Source organism: Pagrus major, chromosome 3 (genome assembly GCF_040436345.1).
Source record: "Pagrus major chromosome 3, Pma_NU_1.0".
NCBI lineage: Eukaryota > Metazoa > Chordata > Actinopteri > Spariformes > Sparidae > Pagrus > Pagrus major.
Genome location: NC_133217.1, coordinates 12,078,755 through 12,097,931, shown reverse-complemented (window position 1 = coordinate 12,097,931; position 19,177 = coordinate 12,078,755). Strand labels below are relative to the sequence as shown.

General features: G+C 42.7%; 2 protein-coding genes across 3 annotated transcripts; one reads left to right on the top strand and one right to left on the bottom strand.

Moving 5' to 3' along the window:
- Window positions 1-2,754: 2,754 nt before the first annotated feature.
- evx1 (even-skipped homeobox 1) lies at window positions 2,755-5,210 on the bottom strand. 2 transcript variants are annotated; one of them, XM_073463609.1, is made up of 3 exons: window positions 4,847-5,210; window positions 3,712-3,950; window positions 2,755-3,282 (listed from the first exon to the last, which is right to left on the bottom strand). In XM_073463609.1, exons 1-3 carry the CDS (start codon window positions 5,208-5,210, stop codon window positions 2,755-2,757), a joined length of 1,131 nt encoding a protein of 376 aa, XP_073319710.1. The 2 variants fall into 2 exon arrangements, with proteins under 2 accessions (XP_073319710.1, XP_073319711.1); XM_073463610.1 differs by having other exon boundaries at window positions 3,712-3,857.
- Window positions 5,211-14,527: 9,317 nt separating this feature from the next.
- On the top strand, window positions 14,528-15,941 carry hoxa13a (homeobox A13a). Its single transcript, XM_073463393.1, has 2 exons — window positions 14,528-15,188; window positions 15,694-15,941. Exons 1-2 carry the CDS (start codon window positions 14,528-14,530, stop codon window positions 15,939-15,941), a joined length of 909 nt encoding a protein of 302 aa, XP_073319494.1.
- The last annotated feature ends 3,236 nt before the right edge of the window (window positions 15,942-19,177 follow it).

Sequence of the window (19,177 nt, the reverse complement as noted above, 5' to 3'; positions counted from 1 at the left end):
TTTGGTGTGTTTTTTTGAATTTGCTGTCGGTGGACAGCTGCACTGCACCGCCCCTATCAAAATGCTTTGTGCTAGTTGTGGGAGCTGGGGAGCCCTGAGCCAATTCGCACAAATAGGATCTTATAAGGCCGGTGTAATTGGTGTTTTGAGCGCAATCTATGAGCTCATCATATCTTGAAGCTCAGTCAGACGCAATCTTTCAGCGATTAAATGGCATGTTGATGCTGGATTAGGCCGCTGAGGATGCAGCCGTGTAGTTTTACGCAGTGAGGAGAGATGGGGATCCATATGCGCGGCTGGGTAAATGTGGTTGTAATTTGCCTCACTTTAATGTGTCATTCTGGCACAGTGTGACGCGGGTTTAGAAGATGATCGTATAGTGCTGCCGCCGCTCCTGTGCTACCAAATGAAAATCAGCTCCAAGCTTTCTTTCCACGCCGTGAAAAATAACCCAGAGTTTTTTGGAGAGACTGCGCCTTTTGAATATTCAGCTCCCCTGATCCGTTCGTCTTTATTTTATAGTGCGGTTTTATTATGCGCAAGCCAAAGCCATTTTCCCGCATGACCCGTGTCCCTATCAGGCTTAAAGACACCGGCTGATAGTTTACATAAATCTGCCTTGTGGTTTAGCCTCGACCCGGGCGGCTTAAACGGTGTATTATTCCAAACATATGCATTTTAATCAGCTCGGTCACACTTACAAGAACTCCAGTTAATAAGGCCATCAATCAAACGCGTGTGCGGGAGGGAGGGGGGGGAGAGAGGAGGGGCTCATCGGTGCGGTGTGTGTGGCTGCAGTACTGTCTGATTAGTATGAACCTTTTATATCAGAAAGAATCAGAGGTGGATGAGCATCTGGTGACTTTAGACGCCATTGCTGGTGTGTTTTTTCGATTTGGGGCTCAGAAACCGTGTTGATGGAGGAGAAAACTTGAAAATATTGGAATATAATAATTGGAATGAATGTGCTTGGCTAATTATTCGTTAGCATAAAGGCTGGATGAGAGTGTTTCACTTGAATAATTAGTATTTTTCGATCCTCGGGTGTTCGATTGGCGACAAAAGCGCAATCGGCCAATATTTCTGCCAGGTGGACACTAAACGCCATGTCTCCGCACATTGCTGCAATAACTTCTGATCTCTCCATCCTTTTTTTTTTTTTTTTTTTTTTTAAAAGTGTGATTTGTGCGTCTCTCTCTACGGGCCACAATCCTATTACGCTCAGAAAACGCTTTTAATTTGCGCAGTCTCCGGTCAAATGCGGCCAATTAAAGGATCCCGCTGATTGGTGGCGGGCCTCTCTCAAATCATCGATCTCTTTGCATTTCCAATATCTCCAGACAACTAATTCTGTCGTGTCTATTAAGTGGTCGGAGGGGAAAATATGAGGACCGTTAGCGGAGCCCGGGGACCACTTAACTGTCACGGTCAATCTAGCGGGTCCCATCAGGAGATATGAGGGCACGCTGGTGTTTTTGACACCGACCACTTGAGAACAAAATTAGTGTTATTATTGGAGGGGGCGGTGATGGGCAGAGAAAATCCTTAACAGGCGAAAAAATAACCTGAAAGGGGGAAAACTTGTTTGAGTCTGAGTCTTTTATTCTCGGATTTTCTCTTTGCTATTTGAATAAATCATAAAGCTGTTTTTTTTCTAGAAGACACACACTCCATTGCTCCATTGATTCTTTGACAGTGTTTATTGCAAATTAGATGTTGAGGACAACCCAGCCAAAATATAATAAAATAAAATAAACAACAACATAAAACATAATCAGTCACTTGTTTGTCCACCTTCTCCATAAAATCCCACTAAACCGGTGCCACTGCAGCAGTGCAAAGCGAGAGGAAATATTTTTTTTCTCCAAAAAAGAAGCCTAGAGTCATATATTAATCACATTTTCATCAGAATTAAGAAGTGGCTCTCTGATCATAGAGGGAGAGAACAAAAAGTGTTTGAATTTTATGTTTTTTTCTTTCATTCTGATTGTCCTCCCTGTCTCTCCATCCTCTTCTGGGTCCTTCTTCTTCCTCTTCTCTCCCCCCTCCTCGTCAAACCGTGCGGGCTGTAGTAATCCGTTCCCCTGACGCCTTGTTACCTTTTGGCAGTAACGATCCCTTCCTGGTTTTATCATTAATTCAACACTCAAAATTCACCGGGTCGTACATATACATCACTTACTAATTTTCACTAGCATCTGCACATTTCGGCCTGGGCCGCCGCGCAGGAGGAGGAGGTGGAGGAGGGCCCCGCGTGTGGAGAGCTGCTTTATAATGAGGACGGCCCCGCAGTCTGTTAACAAATCCCCTTGTTAAAAAAGAGAGATGGAAAGCATCATTCTCGCGTAACTAACAATACATGGAGGTCCATTTGGACGCGTAAAGAGACGACAAGTAATGATAAAAACCTTTGCGCCATCCATCATGGGAGATTTAAACGTTTCCCCTCCCCTCTCTCTCTTCCTCTCTCGCACACACACAACAAATTATTCTTCTAAAAATCAAATCTGCTTTTGTGTCCATGCCGTCATATTTCAGCCCACTGTCCTGGCTCTGCTGTGGGATTATTATTTTTGCAGTAATGGGAGATCCGTTGTGCGTCACATAGCTGAAGATCTGGCTAATTATCTTGCCCCAAGTTTAAGCTTGCTTTCACTGCTCACAGGCTACCTCTTCATGCTGTTTCAGTCCTGGTCATATAATATGTTAAAAAGCTTAGTTAAAGGCTTATATAGAAGGAGAGTTGTTTTGGTTTTATCTGGTCAGAGGCACTTCTTCCCTCTGGTCTAATGTCACAGATGAGGATTTGCTGAGAACTGAAGGCGTGAAAGTGACAAAAGCGTCAGTCCTGCTAGTTGGGGAGCAAGCGAAGTCCGAGGCGGAGGGCCTGGTTGAGATCCCATTGGATTGACTGGAGTGACAGGCCAAGCAGGAGCAGGGGCTTCCACCTGGACCGAGGCCGTGGGTCGGACCCGGGTACAGGGAGGGGTGTCTGAAGGCGCACAGGAGCTCCGGCCTCTGGTAGGGGTGAGACAGCATCCGGAAGCTGTCGAGGGAGCGCAGGGGATTGGGGAAAGGGGAGGCGGCCGGAGCCGAGCTGGCTCCGACACCCAGGTGGGAGTAGTAAGGCAGCGGCAGGTGTGACGGGAAGGGGTAGGGCAGGTTGCCCGTGGCCGCCGCGTGGCTCATCATGTAGGTGTAGAAGGCCGGGTCGGCGGGGTGAGGCCACGTCATGGCCAGACGCTGGCGCTTGTCTTTCATCCTGCGGTTCTGAAACCACACCTGGGACAGAGAGAGACACACCGAGTCAAATATTAACCACAGTCCCGTCAGGTTCAGATAGAAGCCACAATAACAAAAGATATGAAGCGTATGTTAGTTCCGCTTTTACGCACGAATTTGAAGTAGGGTTGCAGCGAGTTCTTGCAATTGTTTGATTGTGTGTTGGGGATGATTTTCTCGAGCCAAATGAAAAAAATAAATTCAAATTATTGAAGAAATAAATAAGCAGGCCTCTGCCCCAAAATGCTGCAAAGTACAGGCTCTACATTTGGCATTGGCTCAATTTATATTGTTTTTTTCTTCTTCACTATTTTCAAGTCATTTCAGAATCATTTATTTAACGAGGAAAAACTTCTGCAGCATTATATTTTGACAGACCGAAATTTGAGCCTGTATTCGCAGATGAAGGCCTGATTCTTCTCTGCTCACCTTGATTGTGGTCTCAGGTAGATTTAAGGCGGCCGCCAGCTCGCATCTCCGCGGCCTGGACACGTAGTTCTCCCGGTAGAACTCCTTCTCCAGCCGTGCGATCTGCTCCCGGGTGAACGCAGTCCGGTACCGGCGAATCTGATCCGCTGAGTAGGACAGAGAGCCTTGACCCGGGACAGTCGAGCCCGGGTCAGAACCGGTCTCATTTGGATGATGACCCGGAGAATCCACATTTCGACCTGAGTGGGACGCAGAATAATTCATCACATATTATTATCAAAGAGTTTAAAACAACATTCAGCAGAATAATTTAATTGATACAAAATATTTAATTTCTTTCATTCGTTTCATATTTCATATTTTACGGCTAGTTGGCTTATTTCATTATTTTAACTGCACTGTTTATGATTTTTTTATTAAATGTCTTTCTGACATAAAGCTTAGGCTCTTGACAACTGCCTGCAAATATTTTTATATTATATATAATATTATTTCTCAGACTATGTTGATGTTCAGCTATAATTTCAGTTGACTAAAACGATGAATATGAGGTTCTGTTGTTGTCATTCGTTTATTTCCTTCCTGTCTCATTGTTTGATGCAAACAGCGACCACAAATTGTTCATATTTCTATTTCTATTAATATTTATATGTTATTTTTTATATATACCACATTTACAGCAAACAGTTTTATGTGTTTGCACTCCACAATTCCCAATGTTTTTTGGCCTTCCCTTCACGTTTTTGCTTGTGGTTTACATAAAATCCTGCATTCTTCCTCATGCTATAGGCTGAGTTGCTGCACGAGTGACTCATTGTCAAACTCAGAGGGGAAAATGCCTGGTTAGATTGTGGGTGTCACCTCAGCGTGTCTCCTGCCACACTGGTCACTTGACAGAACAGCTGTGCAGCACTGACTTTACTCATATTCATGTTATTAAGGCTAAACTGTTATCAATTAGACACATAAAAATCGTTGTAATTGCACATTTATATACATGAGGCATGCTTTATTTTTAAGAGAAGGTGGATATTAACATCTCTGATTGGCATAAACACGTTGGCATTCACTCAACTTCATTAGCAGCACCATGCAGTCGCAAAAAGCCGCATTGGCATGCAGCTCCTACACCTACCTTTAGCTGTGGGGTAGTCCATGCTTTCAGGCGTGCAGCTGACATCAATTTCCTCGTAGAAGTCCGACTCGGTGTCTGAGCTGCTGCCGTCTTTGTGGTGATGATCAATCCGGTGCCTCTCTCCGGAGGAAGACGTGCCGACTGGCCTCATATCGGCGCACATATTCCTCCTTGCGCTCTCCTCCATCACCAGCTCCGTCCTGTCCCGGGAGTAGGGCGCAGCGCCGGGGCTCAGACAGCTCCTGTGGCCCGGCTTCCCCTGCGGTTCTCGCGCGGGGCTCCCGATGGCTTCCGTCAAATTAGAGGCGCTCTTGCCAAGCTGACCTCCCTCCGGCAGCATCACCATCTCCTCTCTGCTTTCCATCACGAGCACGAGTTAAAAAAAAAACCTCGACTTCGCGGGAGAGTGCGAGCCGTCAAAAACCAAGGCGATGATTCTCAGGTTGGAGGGGTGTGTGTGTGTGTAGTGATGGTGGAGGTGGAGGTGGAGGTGGGTGGGGGGATGCTGAATGAGTCCCAAAGAGAAGGAGAGGCTTCTGGAAAAAATGAGGGGATGCAATCCGGTGTGACCCTGAGAGAAGAGCGCTCCAGAGTGCGCAGAGGGAGCTCTGGGAGGGATCACCATTTACCCTCTCTCTCTCTCTTTCTCCAGAGCTGTCATTCTTAATAGGCCAGTCGTCATGACGGTCCCCCCCCTGATGACGACACGCATTGATTGGATATGGGTAAACAGACGGAGAAATGGCAGCGTCGAGATGGAGGTGGAGGTGGAGGGGGGGCGTCAGGGGGCACAAGGGGGAAAACAGAATCTATCTATCTATCTATCTATCTATCTATCTATCTATCTATCTATCTATCTATCTATCTATGAAAAATACAAAATAAATCAAATAATCATTCACAATTTTATATTAACCTTTAAAATCCTCAGTGATTGTAATTACTCCAGAACAGTTTTATTATATTTGAATATGTAAATGTATTTAGTTTTATCAAAATAAAATAATAATTTACTTGCATTTTAGTTGTCCCCCTTCCCTCCCTATCTCCACTCTCCCCTCTCTCTCGTCTTTAGTGCCTCATCTCCTCTCCATCTCTCATCTCCCCCTAAAGTGGAGTCAAGTAAAGTCCTCAGAGGTCAAGTCTTCAGGGGTCAGAGTCTTTAAAGTCAACAGCGTGGAGTGGAACCATTCATTATTTGTTTCTGAACAGCCTGCTCTCATCACATTGGTGTATGATTGGGATATATTTAAAATTATTTTATCATTCGCAAAGAAATAAGTACTATGCCTTTGTCTGACTCACCCGCACGCATTTAAACAGTAAAAATATATAACACCATTTGTACTGAAGTGACTGTGCTCGAACAACGAGCAGCGATTGATGAGTTTGTCACAAGTATTCAGTAAAAATCACTGAACGACGATACAGGAGTTACATTATAGAGCTTGTATTCCTTTTAAGGGCTGTGATCAGGCAGGCTGAGCTCACCACATATTAACATCCTGTGTCTTTAGAGAAAAGAAGACATCTACTCATCCAGGAATCACAGACCTGATGTGGATTTAATAGCTGTAGCAAATACAATCCCATCATGTGTTTGATGTTTAACTGTGATGCAGTGCACAGACTGTCCACTAATGTTTCCTGTAGGTTAAGGCTGTGACCAAATCCACCCAGCCTTTGCTCCAACTTCCAGCCTTTGCTGGAAAATATGGGTGCCACTAGACTCTAACAAGTCTTCAGTTCTTTCAGCTTCTTGAGTCTAGATTTAATCCTATATGCTTAGTTACTATATGCAATAAAAAGTGTACTGGGGGATATAACGAAGAAGGACATTAGGTCAGCACTCATTATCAGTGTACTTTAGTGGTAATATTTTAATAACGACATGCACCTTATAACTTACCTTAGCATATGATTTTTTTAATAGCCTAATATATAATCAGGCATGTAGCTCCTCTCTGTCATTAAAACAACCAAAAATGACCGTGCATCACAGGGATCTGGTCATACCAGCAGCCTTTTCTCTATTGTTTTAATCAGAGTCGAGATCTGCATCTGTAGGTTTATAGTGGTATACTTGGACGGCCATGATGTTGTGTAGAGAGGAGAGAGGTGGAGTCATGTGGTCTCAAAAGAGAGGAGAGGGAGGCAGACAGACTGTGGAGCTCCAGCAGCAGCAGCAACCTCCGCTGTCCTTGTGCGCCCTCGCCTGTCCGAATGAGGGAAAAGGCCCCGATCCGCTGCAGCAGCAGCAGCAGCAGCGGCGGCGGCTGCCCCCTCCCCCAGCCCCGGCAGCTGAGGAGGAGTGAGGGAAATTCCTTTGGCTTTTCTCCCTCGACTCTTTCATCTGGCCAGCAAAGGAAAAAAAGTACCCCCCTCCACCCCCTTTCTTTCTCTGTCTCTCTCCCCTTCGCCCTCTGACGATTTGATGTTGCTGCCTTTAGGAGTTTATATCTGTCAATGCTATATTGAATCAATGCATTCTGGTGTTATTTAAATAATTGATTGGCTATGATTTTTGGAGATCAAACCAAGAGCGCTCAAAACACTCACAAATCAGTCTGCTAATTGTCAATGAAGAACCACAAACTGATGGAAAATAATATGAAATGAGCTGAAGGACTGAAGGCATTTCTCAGCCGAACCATAAATATCGTGTTGCGCCAGAAGGGAGAAGGCAAATTGAATTTGTGTCATTCCACTCTTGGCACAGAGGCGAAAGTTAGTCGGCGTCAGCTATTTCAGGACTGATTTGGGCTTATATTTCCAGTAATGGGCCTGTTAAAAATGAGGGACACGTAATCTGATAAATAGTGGTTCATCTTGACAACATATTTTCTTTCATATTGATATTTTTTGTGCCATATCAGACCACATCCGAGACTGCTGATTCAAAAGCTCCCTTGTTTTGACAGTGGTTTTACTTTGCTTTCAAAATCATAAAGATGGGTTACCATACAGTGTCCTGTGATGGCAAAGGTCCAATTGTTTTGTTATTACCAGGAGTGATGCAATAGGTCTTGGCCAGGGCAGATGGGATCTTGTGATCATCCGGAGATAACGCTTAGAAACGGCTTTTGCGCAACACGACAATGACCTTGTGGGTTTACAGTAGTGCCACTTATATTGTGTGTGTTTTAGATAGCGAAGGACAGCGAGTGGGTTTGGAGAGGTTGCTGATTATGGAACCATTTGTACCTGATAAATGTGAAGGAATATGCAGCGCAGCTATTTTTTTTGAAACACAGTTGGTCCAGATCCTGCACATTCTTGGTGGCAGAAGTGCAGAGAAGTGGACTGCGGTCACGGCTCTGCTTCAGTGTCTAGTTTTGCAGGGGGAGATCAAAGAGGGGGAGCGCCCCCCGCGGCAGACACTGCAGAATGCGCCCCTCAGTTTTACTAGCCAGCCCAACTTGAACTTGACCATGGAGCCTGCGCAGTAGTGCCCATGTAATCCAATCCTCGGCCCTGGCCGCGCAGACCTGCCAGAATATTTGCTTTTGGCACAAAAAGTGTTTGAGCGTGTTTTAGAATGGCGCATGAATGGGGTTTGGTGGAGGTTCAGTGTGCCGCTGGCTGAGGCGCAGCCGTCTCACACGAGGAGTCAGAACCTTTAAGAAAATAACATCTAGCCTCTCCTTCATTATCATGGCCCCTCCCGCCTCCGCTGCTTCAACTTGGCCTTGAAGCAGGATGACGCAGCTACCAGAGAGTTAACTCGCTGACCTTGGAGAGCCAAACATGTCCTGATGACTATACAGCTGGAAATCTCCGCGCTGTAAGACCCGCTTTTATCGCTCTTCCCCGCTCCATCCTGCAAACCCTATTACACGAAGGGCTTAGCAAGCCACTGAGATCAGGCTTGTAGTACCCCATTAAAGGGGAGAAACATCATGGGGGTATGGCTTACCACCAATTCAGCAGTAGCAAGGCAACACACCAGGTGCAAAGCCCTGACGTTTCACAAGAGTGCATGTGATTCTTTAGGCTGGTCTGTGCGTCCCCGGCATCTCTGAGAGGTGATATTTACAAGTCTGTCTGGTTGCAAATGGGTTTTTTATTTTTAGAGAGTGTGTCTGTCATCAGATCCATCGCCAGTGTGTGTCCCACTGTTTTCTTTACATCTCGTCTCAGCGAGATTGAGCTGCTAATAACGGGACTGTCGGGCTAGAGGCGGATTTTCTATTCGTATGTCGAGAACAATCCTCCAGTTTCTTTACTCGTTTCGCGACGAGTGCAGCTGAGGTGCTGCGTGTCGTGTGGGTGTAATGCAACGATCAGGCATCCAAATGTGATTGACGGGGTGTTACAGATAGCACTGACAGAGGGCTGAAGTGAATCATAGCTTTCTTTTCTTTCATATCGAGTGATAAGATCCAGTGTTTGACTCATGGAGCATGCGGGGAAAAGAGATAACTGAGGCGATTGTATTGTTGGATAAGTTTGCATATTGAACACAGAATAGTTTGTCCCCGCCGTCTGTGATCAGTCATATTACTAATGAATTAAAGCACAGTAGTAAGTTAAGTTAATAGACAACGTTTTTTTTAAAATCATCAATCACAAAACGGACAGCTTATTTTTATTAGGATCCTGTGAAAACAATAAGCTACATTTCCAAGAAGTGGATTATTATTATTCTTTTTTTTTTTTTTTTTTAGAAATTAAATTAAACTAATCACGGAAAAATCACCACATTAAGGAGACATTTTAGATAGATATCTTGTTTTTAATCTACTGCAATTTCAAAATAAATTAAATCGTCCTCAGGTCGATTATTTTCTGACACTGTTTTTCATTTTTAGATCAGTTATGACACGTTGAACAGCTGCTAATGAGCCTTCGCGACTATTTTCGTTTTTTCTCGGCTAATTCTTTAAAAAGAGCAAAAATTGGAGCTAAATTAAACTCAGTTGAACACATTTAAAAACCTGCAATCGGCGCCGTGCGTTCACTGTACACGCATCATTTAAAAAAAAAAAATCTGCAATAAGAAAACAACAAAACCTTTGAAATATAACAGGTGTGCGTGTTTAATACATGCGGGTTTGGCGCATAAAGCGGCGTGAAACTTAAGCTACGTTGAGTTTATATTTAATATAACTTAATAGTAGCTCATATTCGTGATGCTAATGGCTGCTAAAGCTGGACTCAGAAAATATGTTCCTTAATGTCGGCCTTTATGCTGGATGTAATAAATAAAAGGCCAACATGGCAGATTCTGTACATTACATCATGTCCTGATGACTGTAAAGGAAATAATCAACAACAAAGGAAAACATCATATTTAATAATAATAATAATAATAATAATAACAATAATAATAATTTGATGTACACTTTCTCCAGAGAACAAATAATAAAAGCACATAAATTATATCTTTTCTTTTTTCCCCTCTAAGTTCTCTGGTTTACAGACTTCTGCCATGAAATGTTTAAAGTAGCTCCTATTTTCCTCCCTGCAAATCCCCTCCATCACAGCCTGCATACATGCAGTTGCAATGCCCATCAAAAATGCAACAGATGTGTAACCAAGTACCGGCTGAACTTTGAGTGAAACAAACTGCAGACCTTCATATTTGCGGAGATTCCTCCATGCCAATAAATGATTTCACATGCAGCTCACGGGCCGCAGCTTTAGCAGGCTGTTAACGCAACATTTAAGAGTTCTGCTGCAGGAACAGAAACAGACTGAACACGTCAGTCAAAGGCACAACATCACCTTGGGATTGAAACCTTCCCAGTTAACCAAAGTACACCTTTGGGTGGCTTCCTGTGTGTGGGTCCGAGACTGTAGTGGGTCAGTCTTTCTTGTTATTTTTACGCAATCCTTCATAATCACACCGCAGGCCACCGTCCAGAAAATATGGAAAAGTCAAGTGTGTGACCGCCCTGTGGTTCACTGCCCTGACCACAGAAACATATTGGTTGTTATGTTTTGACAACTTTTTGACAGGCCGTCTGCTTTATACACGTGTCACCAAAGCTACTGACACTGGGTTGCATGTAGCTCTTCTTAGCAGCCTCGTTTTATAACACAATTTGTGCTATTAAAGATAAAAATTTATTGCAGAGCATAACTTTATATAGACCTTTCCCAGCTTTACTCGTGCAGGCTTGAGGCGCTGAGGCCGTGGAATAAATGCCCTCTTTCAGTGCGTAATTTGGGATGCCAGTACAAACAAGGGGGGGGGGGGGGGGGGGGGGGGGGACCTTGATAATGACCTCAGAGAAAAGCCTTTAGGCCGTGTTGCCAAGTCTCAGAGTCTTGGAAAGCTCCAGGGATCCTTCAAATAGATCAGTAAGTGGTTCCATATCAAATTCAAGAATACTTTAAATGCACTTGAAACTTGCGTGAAATACTATTTCATCATAATTCAGTGCGATTAATGCTATTTTCCATTAAATTTCTGCACACTAGTGAATAAGAATTAAGTGCCAAATCATCTGTGAATAAGTGTTTCTGACAAGTGTCCCTGGAACAAAATAACTCCATGGTGAGATGTTCGTCTATTTGGCGGGACAATGTGTGCGCCGCCTCATTGTGTGTGTGTGTGTGTGTGTGTGTGTGTGTGTGTGTGTGTGTGTGTTCATTGTAGTTTGGGATGTCTCCTGTCTGGACTGACCACATGTGCGCGCCGGCGGCCACCTTGGAGAGTGCATAACATTGTTGTGACTGCAGCACGAAAGAATAAAATGATCTAAACGTGGATAAAACGCATATATGATCCCTTGAACGCCTCTCAGCAGCAGATAATAAAAAACCAAAGCGCCTGATATGGTGGGCTGTAATACCGATAGATGGTGTAACATGACAGCTACAGCATCAGGAGGAACGGTTAATGATTAACGCGTTTGTGTTTATTTTGAAGCCTGGTTTTGCCTACATTGAGGAAGAAAGTGCCACAGGGCAATGCGCAACAGGCTAGGCCTTGCACAGTGACTCTATGAATCAGTTGTTGCTGCATGTTGTTACTGAATGATTTCATCGCTTATCATTTTTTCTGCGTGACGCTTCCAGGCTTCCATGACCATAGTTTGAATCACATCATTTATTATAGCTGGAGTTTCTCGCCAAATTGTGAAGACTATGCGAACATTCAAGGTTAGTTTGTGAAGAAAAGTGCGTGCAATCACGCTGCATTTGAAAATTTGAATTTCAGAAAAATGGTGCGTGTAAAATTCTTTAAATCGTTTAATACAAATATATTTTCTGAACGAGTTTTTGCGATGCAGGGGGGAAGATTTGTCGCATTTTGAACCCAGAAGACGAACAGTAGCCTTCTAATCCTGATATACACTCACCTATTTTAATAACTAACTATAACGAGTGGTTTAATCCTGTTTTTAATGAATGTGAAATTGAAAAGGCCTTGTAATAATAAGATATTCTTTTGAATAAGTGTATTCAAACACACGACCTGACTTTAATTCTTGCATTTCTTCTCTTATTTGTATTAGAGTTGGCGCATTTCCTCCATCAAATGACTTTAAATGCTAAACGAAAATCAAAAATAATGCAGTCCCACGTGGTTCCACTATCTCCAGCAGACATGCACCTCCCGCATGAACAAAACTTATAGTACAATCCAACATTTTTTGTTGCTGCAACACACACCGCCTTCCACCTTTCAATCATGTTTGTTGTGAAGTTAAACAATCTTTGTGCATCATTTCTTGCTCTGTTCGGCATATTTTGTTTTAGGTTCCGCAGTTTTGTTTTGCTATTTTCAGTGCAGGTAGGCCACACAACCCCAAGATTGAAGATTGAAGTGTGAATAGAGTATATTATTTAAATCGTGTAGTTTTTCACATGTTATGTTATATATTTTTTAGGAATTTTATTTTTTGTATATTAAAAAATGATTTGATAGGTTATTTGAGTTCATTTTATATTGGGGTTTACTGCGCGGAAGTTCAGCTTTTGGTATATCAAAGGAAGCAGATGAGACCAAAGAAGCGTTTTTATAATTTACATAAACATTACACGTCTATAGGCTGGAAACCAGACGTCTGCGTCCGTGTTTTACGCACTTGAATGGCAGCTTCCGTTTGATTTTATTTATCATCTAGCAGCAGATTACGCGCCGGCACAATTTCTCGACTCAATCAGGCCAAAAACTCATGCTGGATTTGCAACTCTGCTAACAAATCCAGTGAAAGCTCCATTTCCCCCAACACAGAATAGACGGAGAGCCACTGGTCGTAAACACAAACCAGCAGACCAGACACACACACACACACTCAGACACACACACATACATACGTACACACGCACACACTCGCGACACCTCTATCCCGTCCCCTCTTCTCAGGGATCAACATCATTTTCACACGTATGTGCCAAAAACACCTCCAAAAGATCTGCAAATAAAAAAAAACAACGACATTCCTTTTAAATCCCCAACTCCTGGGACACACAACAGCACACGCACCACCCAAGTGAAGCGGGCACAGACTAGTTCGTGAGAATAAACGGTGGAGAAAACAAAATGATAGTAAAAGTTAATGTCCTCCAATAGCTTTCATTGGGACAGGAATTCTCACCCCTCTTCCGCTCTTTTCAAGAGCTCAGACGGTCCCTTCAAAGCGTGAATAGCCCGACAGGCTGGATGGCTAGACAGCAACTTTCAACTTGACCTTGGCCTCCAGCCGCGTCTACCTCCTATGTAAAAACACGCACGGACTGCCAAGTACGGCGCTGTTTTCTGTCTTTGCGTATTGTAAACATGTCGGAAGTGGAGTGCTGGAATATTTACATGAAATCATGACGTTACATCCGAATTTCTTTATTTCTACCTAAAATTTGTGTGTGGATATTTAGAGGGGGGTGTTTCTGACTGCGTTTCTACAAATATGTGCACACATACATGAAATAACTTGACATATGTCGAGTCTTATACTTCGCCAAAGCATTTCTACATCCCACACTGAATGCGCAGTTTGGTACAGAGTCCGCACGGACAGGTATAACACACTACAGATCGTTTCTATGCATCAGCGGGCGACAGAAGTCTGTTTATTTCCTTGTAAATCATGTGCAACATTGGAATATAATATACTTTAGCGTTATGTTGTTATAAATTGGACTCCTCTTTGTTGAATGGTTGTGAAGAGACACCCACGTCCCAAAGCAATGCAGACAAAGGCTGGTCAGTGTGCGTGCGTAAAGGCCACAAGGCTGTGCATATTTGTCATATGTAGATGGTTCAGTCATGGTTCTAAAAAATGTTGAAATAATCGACTTTTATTTCAACCTCACACTAAATAATACGCATTTTCAAGACAATAATGTCCAATAAAAGCATTTAGGATCATGAAATATACCCTGATATGAATAAAAAGTAGGTTACTCTTGATGTAAGTGTCTTACTTTAAAAAAATAAGGCACAAAATCCATCTGATTTCAAACAGAAGCGACAAAAGAGAAATCCCTTCATAGGTACGGTCACCTTACTTCGCCGCATTTTTCTCCATTTAATTATCTGTACTCGCTGATGTTTACCGTCCTCTTTGCATAGCCTGGTCACGTGACAACATCTGGGCCAATGGCTGCGCAACCTCGGCGCTCTTGTGCGCGTCAGAGTGGCATACTCTCTGGGAACCAGTATCTCCTTTTTTCAGTCTCTGGGCTTTTTAAAAAAGAGCCAGAAGCTTCAATGTTGGATGCCGTGCTATGACAACGTCACTGCTCCTCCGTCCTCGCTGGGTCGACCCGTCGGTGATGTTCCTCTACGACAACGGCGGCGGTTCCGATGAAGTGAGCAAGAACATGGAGGGTTTTGCTGGTGGCAACTTTGCTGCGAACCAGTGTAGGAATCTGATGGCGCACCCCGCGTCCCTGGCACCCAGCACTGCTTACTCGTCAAGCGACGTGCCTACCTCCGGCATGGGCGAGCCAGTGAAGCAGTGCAGCCCCTGCTCTGCAGCTCAGAATTCATCCAGCGCTTCCCTGCCGTATGGGTACTTCGGTAGCGGCTATTATCCGTGCAGAATGTCGCATCACAGCAGCATAAAGTCGTGCGGAGCGCAGCCCCCCTCTGCGTATGGAGAGAAATACATGGACACGTCCGCCTCGGGCGACGACTTCACCTCTCGGGCAAAGGAATTTGCTTTTTATCCGACCTACCCTTCAGGCCCATACCAACCTGTGCCCAGCTACCTGGACGTTCCCGTGGTGCCAACTATCAGTGCGCCGTCAGAGGCCAGACACGAGTCCCTGCTGCCCATGGAGAGCTACCAGCCGTGGACTCTCGCCGCGAACGGCTGGAACGGGCAGGTTTACTGCGCCAAGGAGCAGCCCCAGCCCGGACACATGTGGAAGTCCTCCATACCAGGTAGGAAGCGTCCCTCAGAGTCCAGCTTTTACAGGACGGAGCTGTTCGACATATTAGTGTGTTACCAAACAGGAGTCACATTGTAAAGAATAGGTGGTGCATGAAATTGTGTGTCAACCTGCAGAACAAACAGCACACCACTGTGATAATTTGATTACAAGAAAATGACTGAAATAATGTGAGGAAGGGCACATGTTTAGTCTATTTATGAGAGGAAATGAAAGAAAAGTGATGCGCTGAGATTATATTTTTTGTTTCCCTCTCATAAATAATGCTAGCATTTTTATTTTTATTAATACAATGTTATTATCACACAGTAATCCACATTTGTCTTTATTTTTACACAATCTTTACAGTAAATCTTGAATAATTTGATTTTTATTTGAAATCAAGTGGCTCAGTTATTAATACATTTAATTTATTGGATGAAAATGCCACTATTGAGAGTGGGCTGAGTCCACTTGTTGAGAAGCAGCTCATGACAGTTTCCTTTGTCTCCTCTCAGACGCGGTGTCCCACGCCGGAGGAGACTCGGGCTCTTATCGACGCGGAAGAAAGAAGCGCGTGCCATACACCAAGGTGCAGCTGAAGGAACTCGAGCGCGAGTACGGTGCCAATAAATTTATCACGAAAGACAAAAGGAGGAGGATATCAGCCCAGACCAACCTGTCCGAGAGGCAGGTCACGATATGGTTTCAGAACAGACGCGTAAAGGAGAAGAAAGTTGTCAACAAATTGAAAACCATCAGCTAGTTTTTTCATCACGGGACAAGTATCAGTGGGAGATAAACTACCAGGCCCACACACACACACACACGCACACACACACACACACACACACACACACACACACACACACGTTTGGACTCATGGATTGGATCAGCAGAACCCCTTCCTGACTGAACATGATTTATTTGTATGGAACAAAAACTTCTCGGAGGCCTGAGTCCTGGAGCCCCCGCTTCCTGCCACTTGTTGTTAAATATTGTTTAAGGAGTCGAGAGAAAATATATAGCTGACTGTATTTGTGACTTCTTCTTCTTTTTTTTTTTTTTTCTTTTTGGCATGCTCACTCTCAACACAGGAACAAACTGACCCCAGCTCAGAAAGGTGTGCGCCACCGAGCTACGCCTTTATCTGCAAGGTTTTTTCTTTTACGAGAGTGATAAAATGCGAAGATTCACAGGAAGTGACGGATTTGGACCTTGGGAATGTTAAATATTAATCTCTCCTGGCTTCCTTTTTAAAAAAAAAAAAAAGAAAGGAAAAAAAAAAAAAAACTCACATGCTTAGCTCGTAGTCCCATCATATGAACCCGTGCTCTCATTCATATCCAATCCATGGTGCAATCCTTCTTATTATAATGCTTAGATAATCGTTCGGGATATGTGTTCATATCAATCATAGCTTTTATAATGTGTGCGTTATTCATGTGGTTGTATATAAAGTAAAGTCCGGCATGATATCCAGGTTATTTGTGTGTGTGAGTCCCAGTATGTCGGTGTTTAAGTCCGTCCCAATAAAACATGGACTTGTTTATATTTTAGTTTGTTTTTACATCCAACCGCTTCATCTTTTTCCTCTTCCACCAGGCCTCAAGGTTCACTTTAAAATACCTACAGGCCCCGGGCTGCATGTGACAAAGTGAAGATCTCTCGTAGTGGCTCTGCTTGTGTTTGTAGCAGCTTTATTTATCCAGAAAAACTACATACAAAGTCTATTAAGAAATTCCATTATGTGGAATGTGAAGTGGAGTTGTGTTTGGCTCTGAGAGGATAGGGAATAAGTCAGTTGAGGCCAGTGTGGGCTGAAATGTGGGCTGACATCGCCATCTGGCGACGGCTTTGTGATATATTCTCATCTGGGTTGGTGGTCAAACATCACAGGCAGAACTAAGGCCTACTTAATAATGAAGATAGTAACAATATAATATATGAGTCAATACATTTGATAACAAAATAAAAACAACAAAGATAATAAAATAATGATAATTTCATTTTTTTCAGTCTTCAGATTTTGTCTTTGACTTTGACAGAGAAGATAATAAACAGACGCAGGTGGAAAGCGCAGGAGAATCTCCTTTATTTTAAATTATTATTAAACACAGGCTCTTTTAAAACGCTGCGTAATTTACCTCCTTACTCTCTGTTCTGAGTGTGTTTGACTGTAAATATCAAAAATGATTGCAAGAACATTCAATGTTCAAGGGCTTTGAGGTAAACGTGTGTGTTTTTCCTGTCCGTATTAATTTCTCAGCGGTTTTATTTTACTCATAATGACATTTTAAACAGTAAAATCCACACTTTTAGATGACGTTTTGAATACGCGTCACCTTCTAAATGAATTGCTCTGATATTCACATTTCCTTTATGTTGCGTTTACTGAAATGCAGCTATTATATACACTAAATGTTGCTATATGAGTATAAATATATTCCGATATTAGAAAAGAAAAGAATTAGAAATCTGTTTAAATTCAGTCACTAAATGTGGATTACTTTTATATATTCAGCCGAAAGGTAACAAAGGGCGCAGGCGGCCGGGGTTCAGTCTGTTTTGTAGAAACTAAAGGCTCCTACCGCCGTTTTGTTTGTTTACTCTTTGAATATTTTTTATATGAGGTTATTTAAATGTAAATCCAGAATCCCGGTAATCTAAAGCGAATCCTCTTTTGTCTCATTTTAGTGTAGTTTGATCATTTCTGTTGGCTCTCTGTTATTACAGGATTAATCAGAAATAGAAAGCCAAGCAAAAATGACCGAGAATTGATGTGATGAAAGGAAATAAAAATCATTTAAAAATATTTTGAATGTAATTTTGAAATTGGTTTGATGTGTGCGTCTCGAGCGTTCACGGGGAGACTGTTGCGTGGAAGAGCGTCACTTTTTGAAAATAAAAAAATAGTAGAATATGGGTTCTCGGTTCTGTAAATATGAGCTGAACTGTAGGTTTAATTCATGAAATGATGAATCTGGATTCATTCTTTCCTTCGCTGCCTGGTTTTGTAACATCAGTGCGTGTACTGGAAACGAAGCCCCGTCCGGTGCGTCCTCACTCGCATTGCTCATCGTTCACTGTCAATGATAACCTGGTAGTCTTTTAAAGAAGATCTTTTAGAGCAATAGTCACATGTCATACAAATAAACTAAGTGTAGTTTTTTTTTTTTTTAAAACACAGCTTCCGCCAGAAACCAGACATCTCAGCATGCTTGTGTTGGCTGCATTACTGAATATGATTCAGTCTTACTGGCAGTGAAATATCAGGCGTGTAACCCAAACCCCCACCTTCTTCACAGCTCCAGCTCCTCTGACTGGCTTCTCCACCTGTTAGGTTGATTTACGTGCTGATATAATTGTTTTAGGCCATTTTGCGGAATGTAAAAGCGTAATGCATTTTGTCTTCTCCCATTAATTTCAAGCACGTACGCGTGTACTGTAGATTATCGTACATATGGTTCTACATAAATCCTCTTTACACTTCTCCCGGTAATTGAAAGCGCTTTACGCTCTTTGTTTACACTCACTGATATAGAAAAATAAACGACTTGCATCATTCAAAATGTTTCTATTGATTCTCATCCACAACCCGGGTGCAAAATGTTATTATTATTATTATTATTATTATTATTATTATTATTATTATTATTATTATTATTATTATTATATTACGCCCATCATTGTTAGTGGTTTTAGTCATAGAGTAAGTGATAATTAATAACAATGTTAAGGCTGTAGCTATATAATCCATTAAAGTCCGATTAAACTTTTGCTTTTATTTGCTGGATTTGATTTTTTTTTACCGACAAAATCTCGTCTAATATCTACTTCTTCAACAGATCACACTTAATGTATCCGTATTAAAATAAAAGTTTATTTGTTGAAGCTTATTTGTTGACACTTATATAAAAACCACAGATATTCAGTAGTCTAAACAAACATTAAATCTGGACTGTGCTCGCAGCCAGCTAAAGGCTGTGTCGTGCAGTATTT

Excerpts from the sequence above, each read along its gene's own strand:
- hoxa13a (XM_073463393.1), top strand. The coding sequence starts at position 14,528 with ATGACAACGTCACTGCTCCTCCGTCCTCGCTGGGTCGACCCGTCGGTG. Across the intron at positions 15,189-15,693 it reads GTGGAAGTCCTCCATACCAG|ACGCGGTGTCCCACGCCGGA; the intron begins GTAGGAAGCGTC and ends GTCTCCTCTCAG.
- evx1 (XM_073463609.1), bottom strand. The coding sequence starts at position 5,210 with ATGGAAAGCAGAGAGGAGATGGTGATGCTGCCGGAGGGAGGTCAGCTT. Across the intron at positions 3,951-4,846 it reads GGACTACCCCACAGCTAAAG|GTCGAAATGTGGATTCTCCG; the intron begins GTAGGTGTAGGA and ends CGTCCCACTCAG. Across the intron at positions 3,283-3,711 it reads TACCTGAGACCACAATCAAG|GTGTGGTTTCAGAACCGCAG; the intron begins GTGAGCAGAGAA and ends TCTCTGTCCCAG.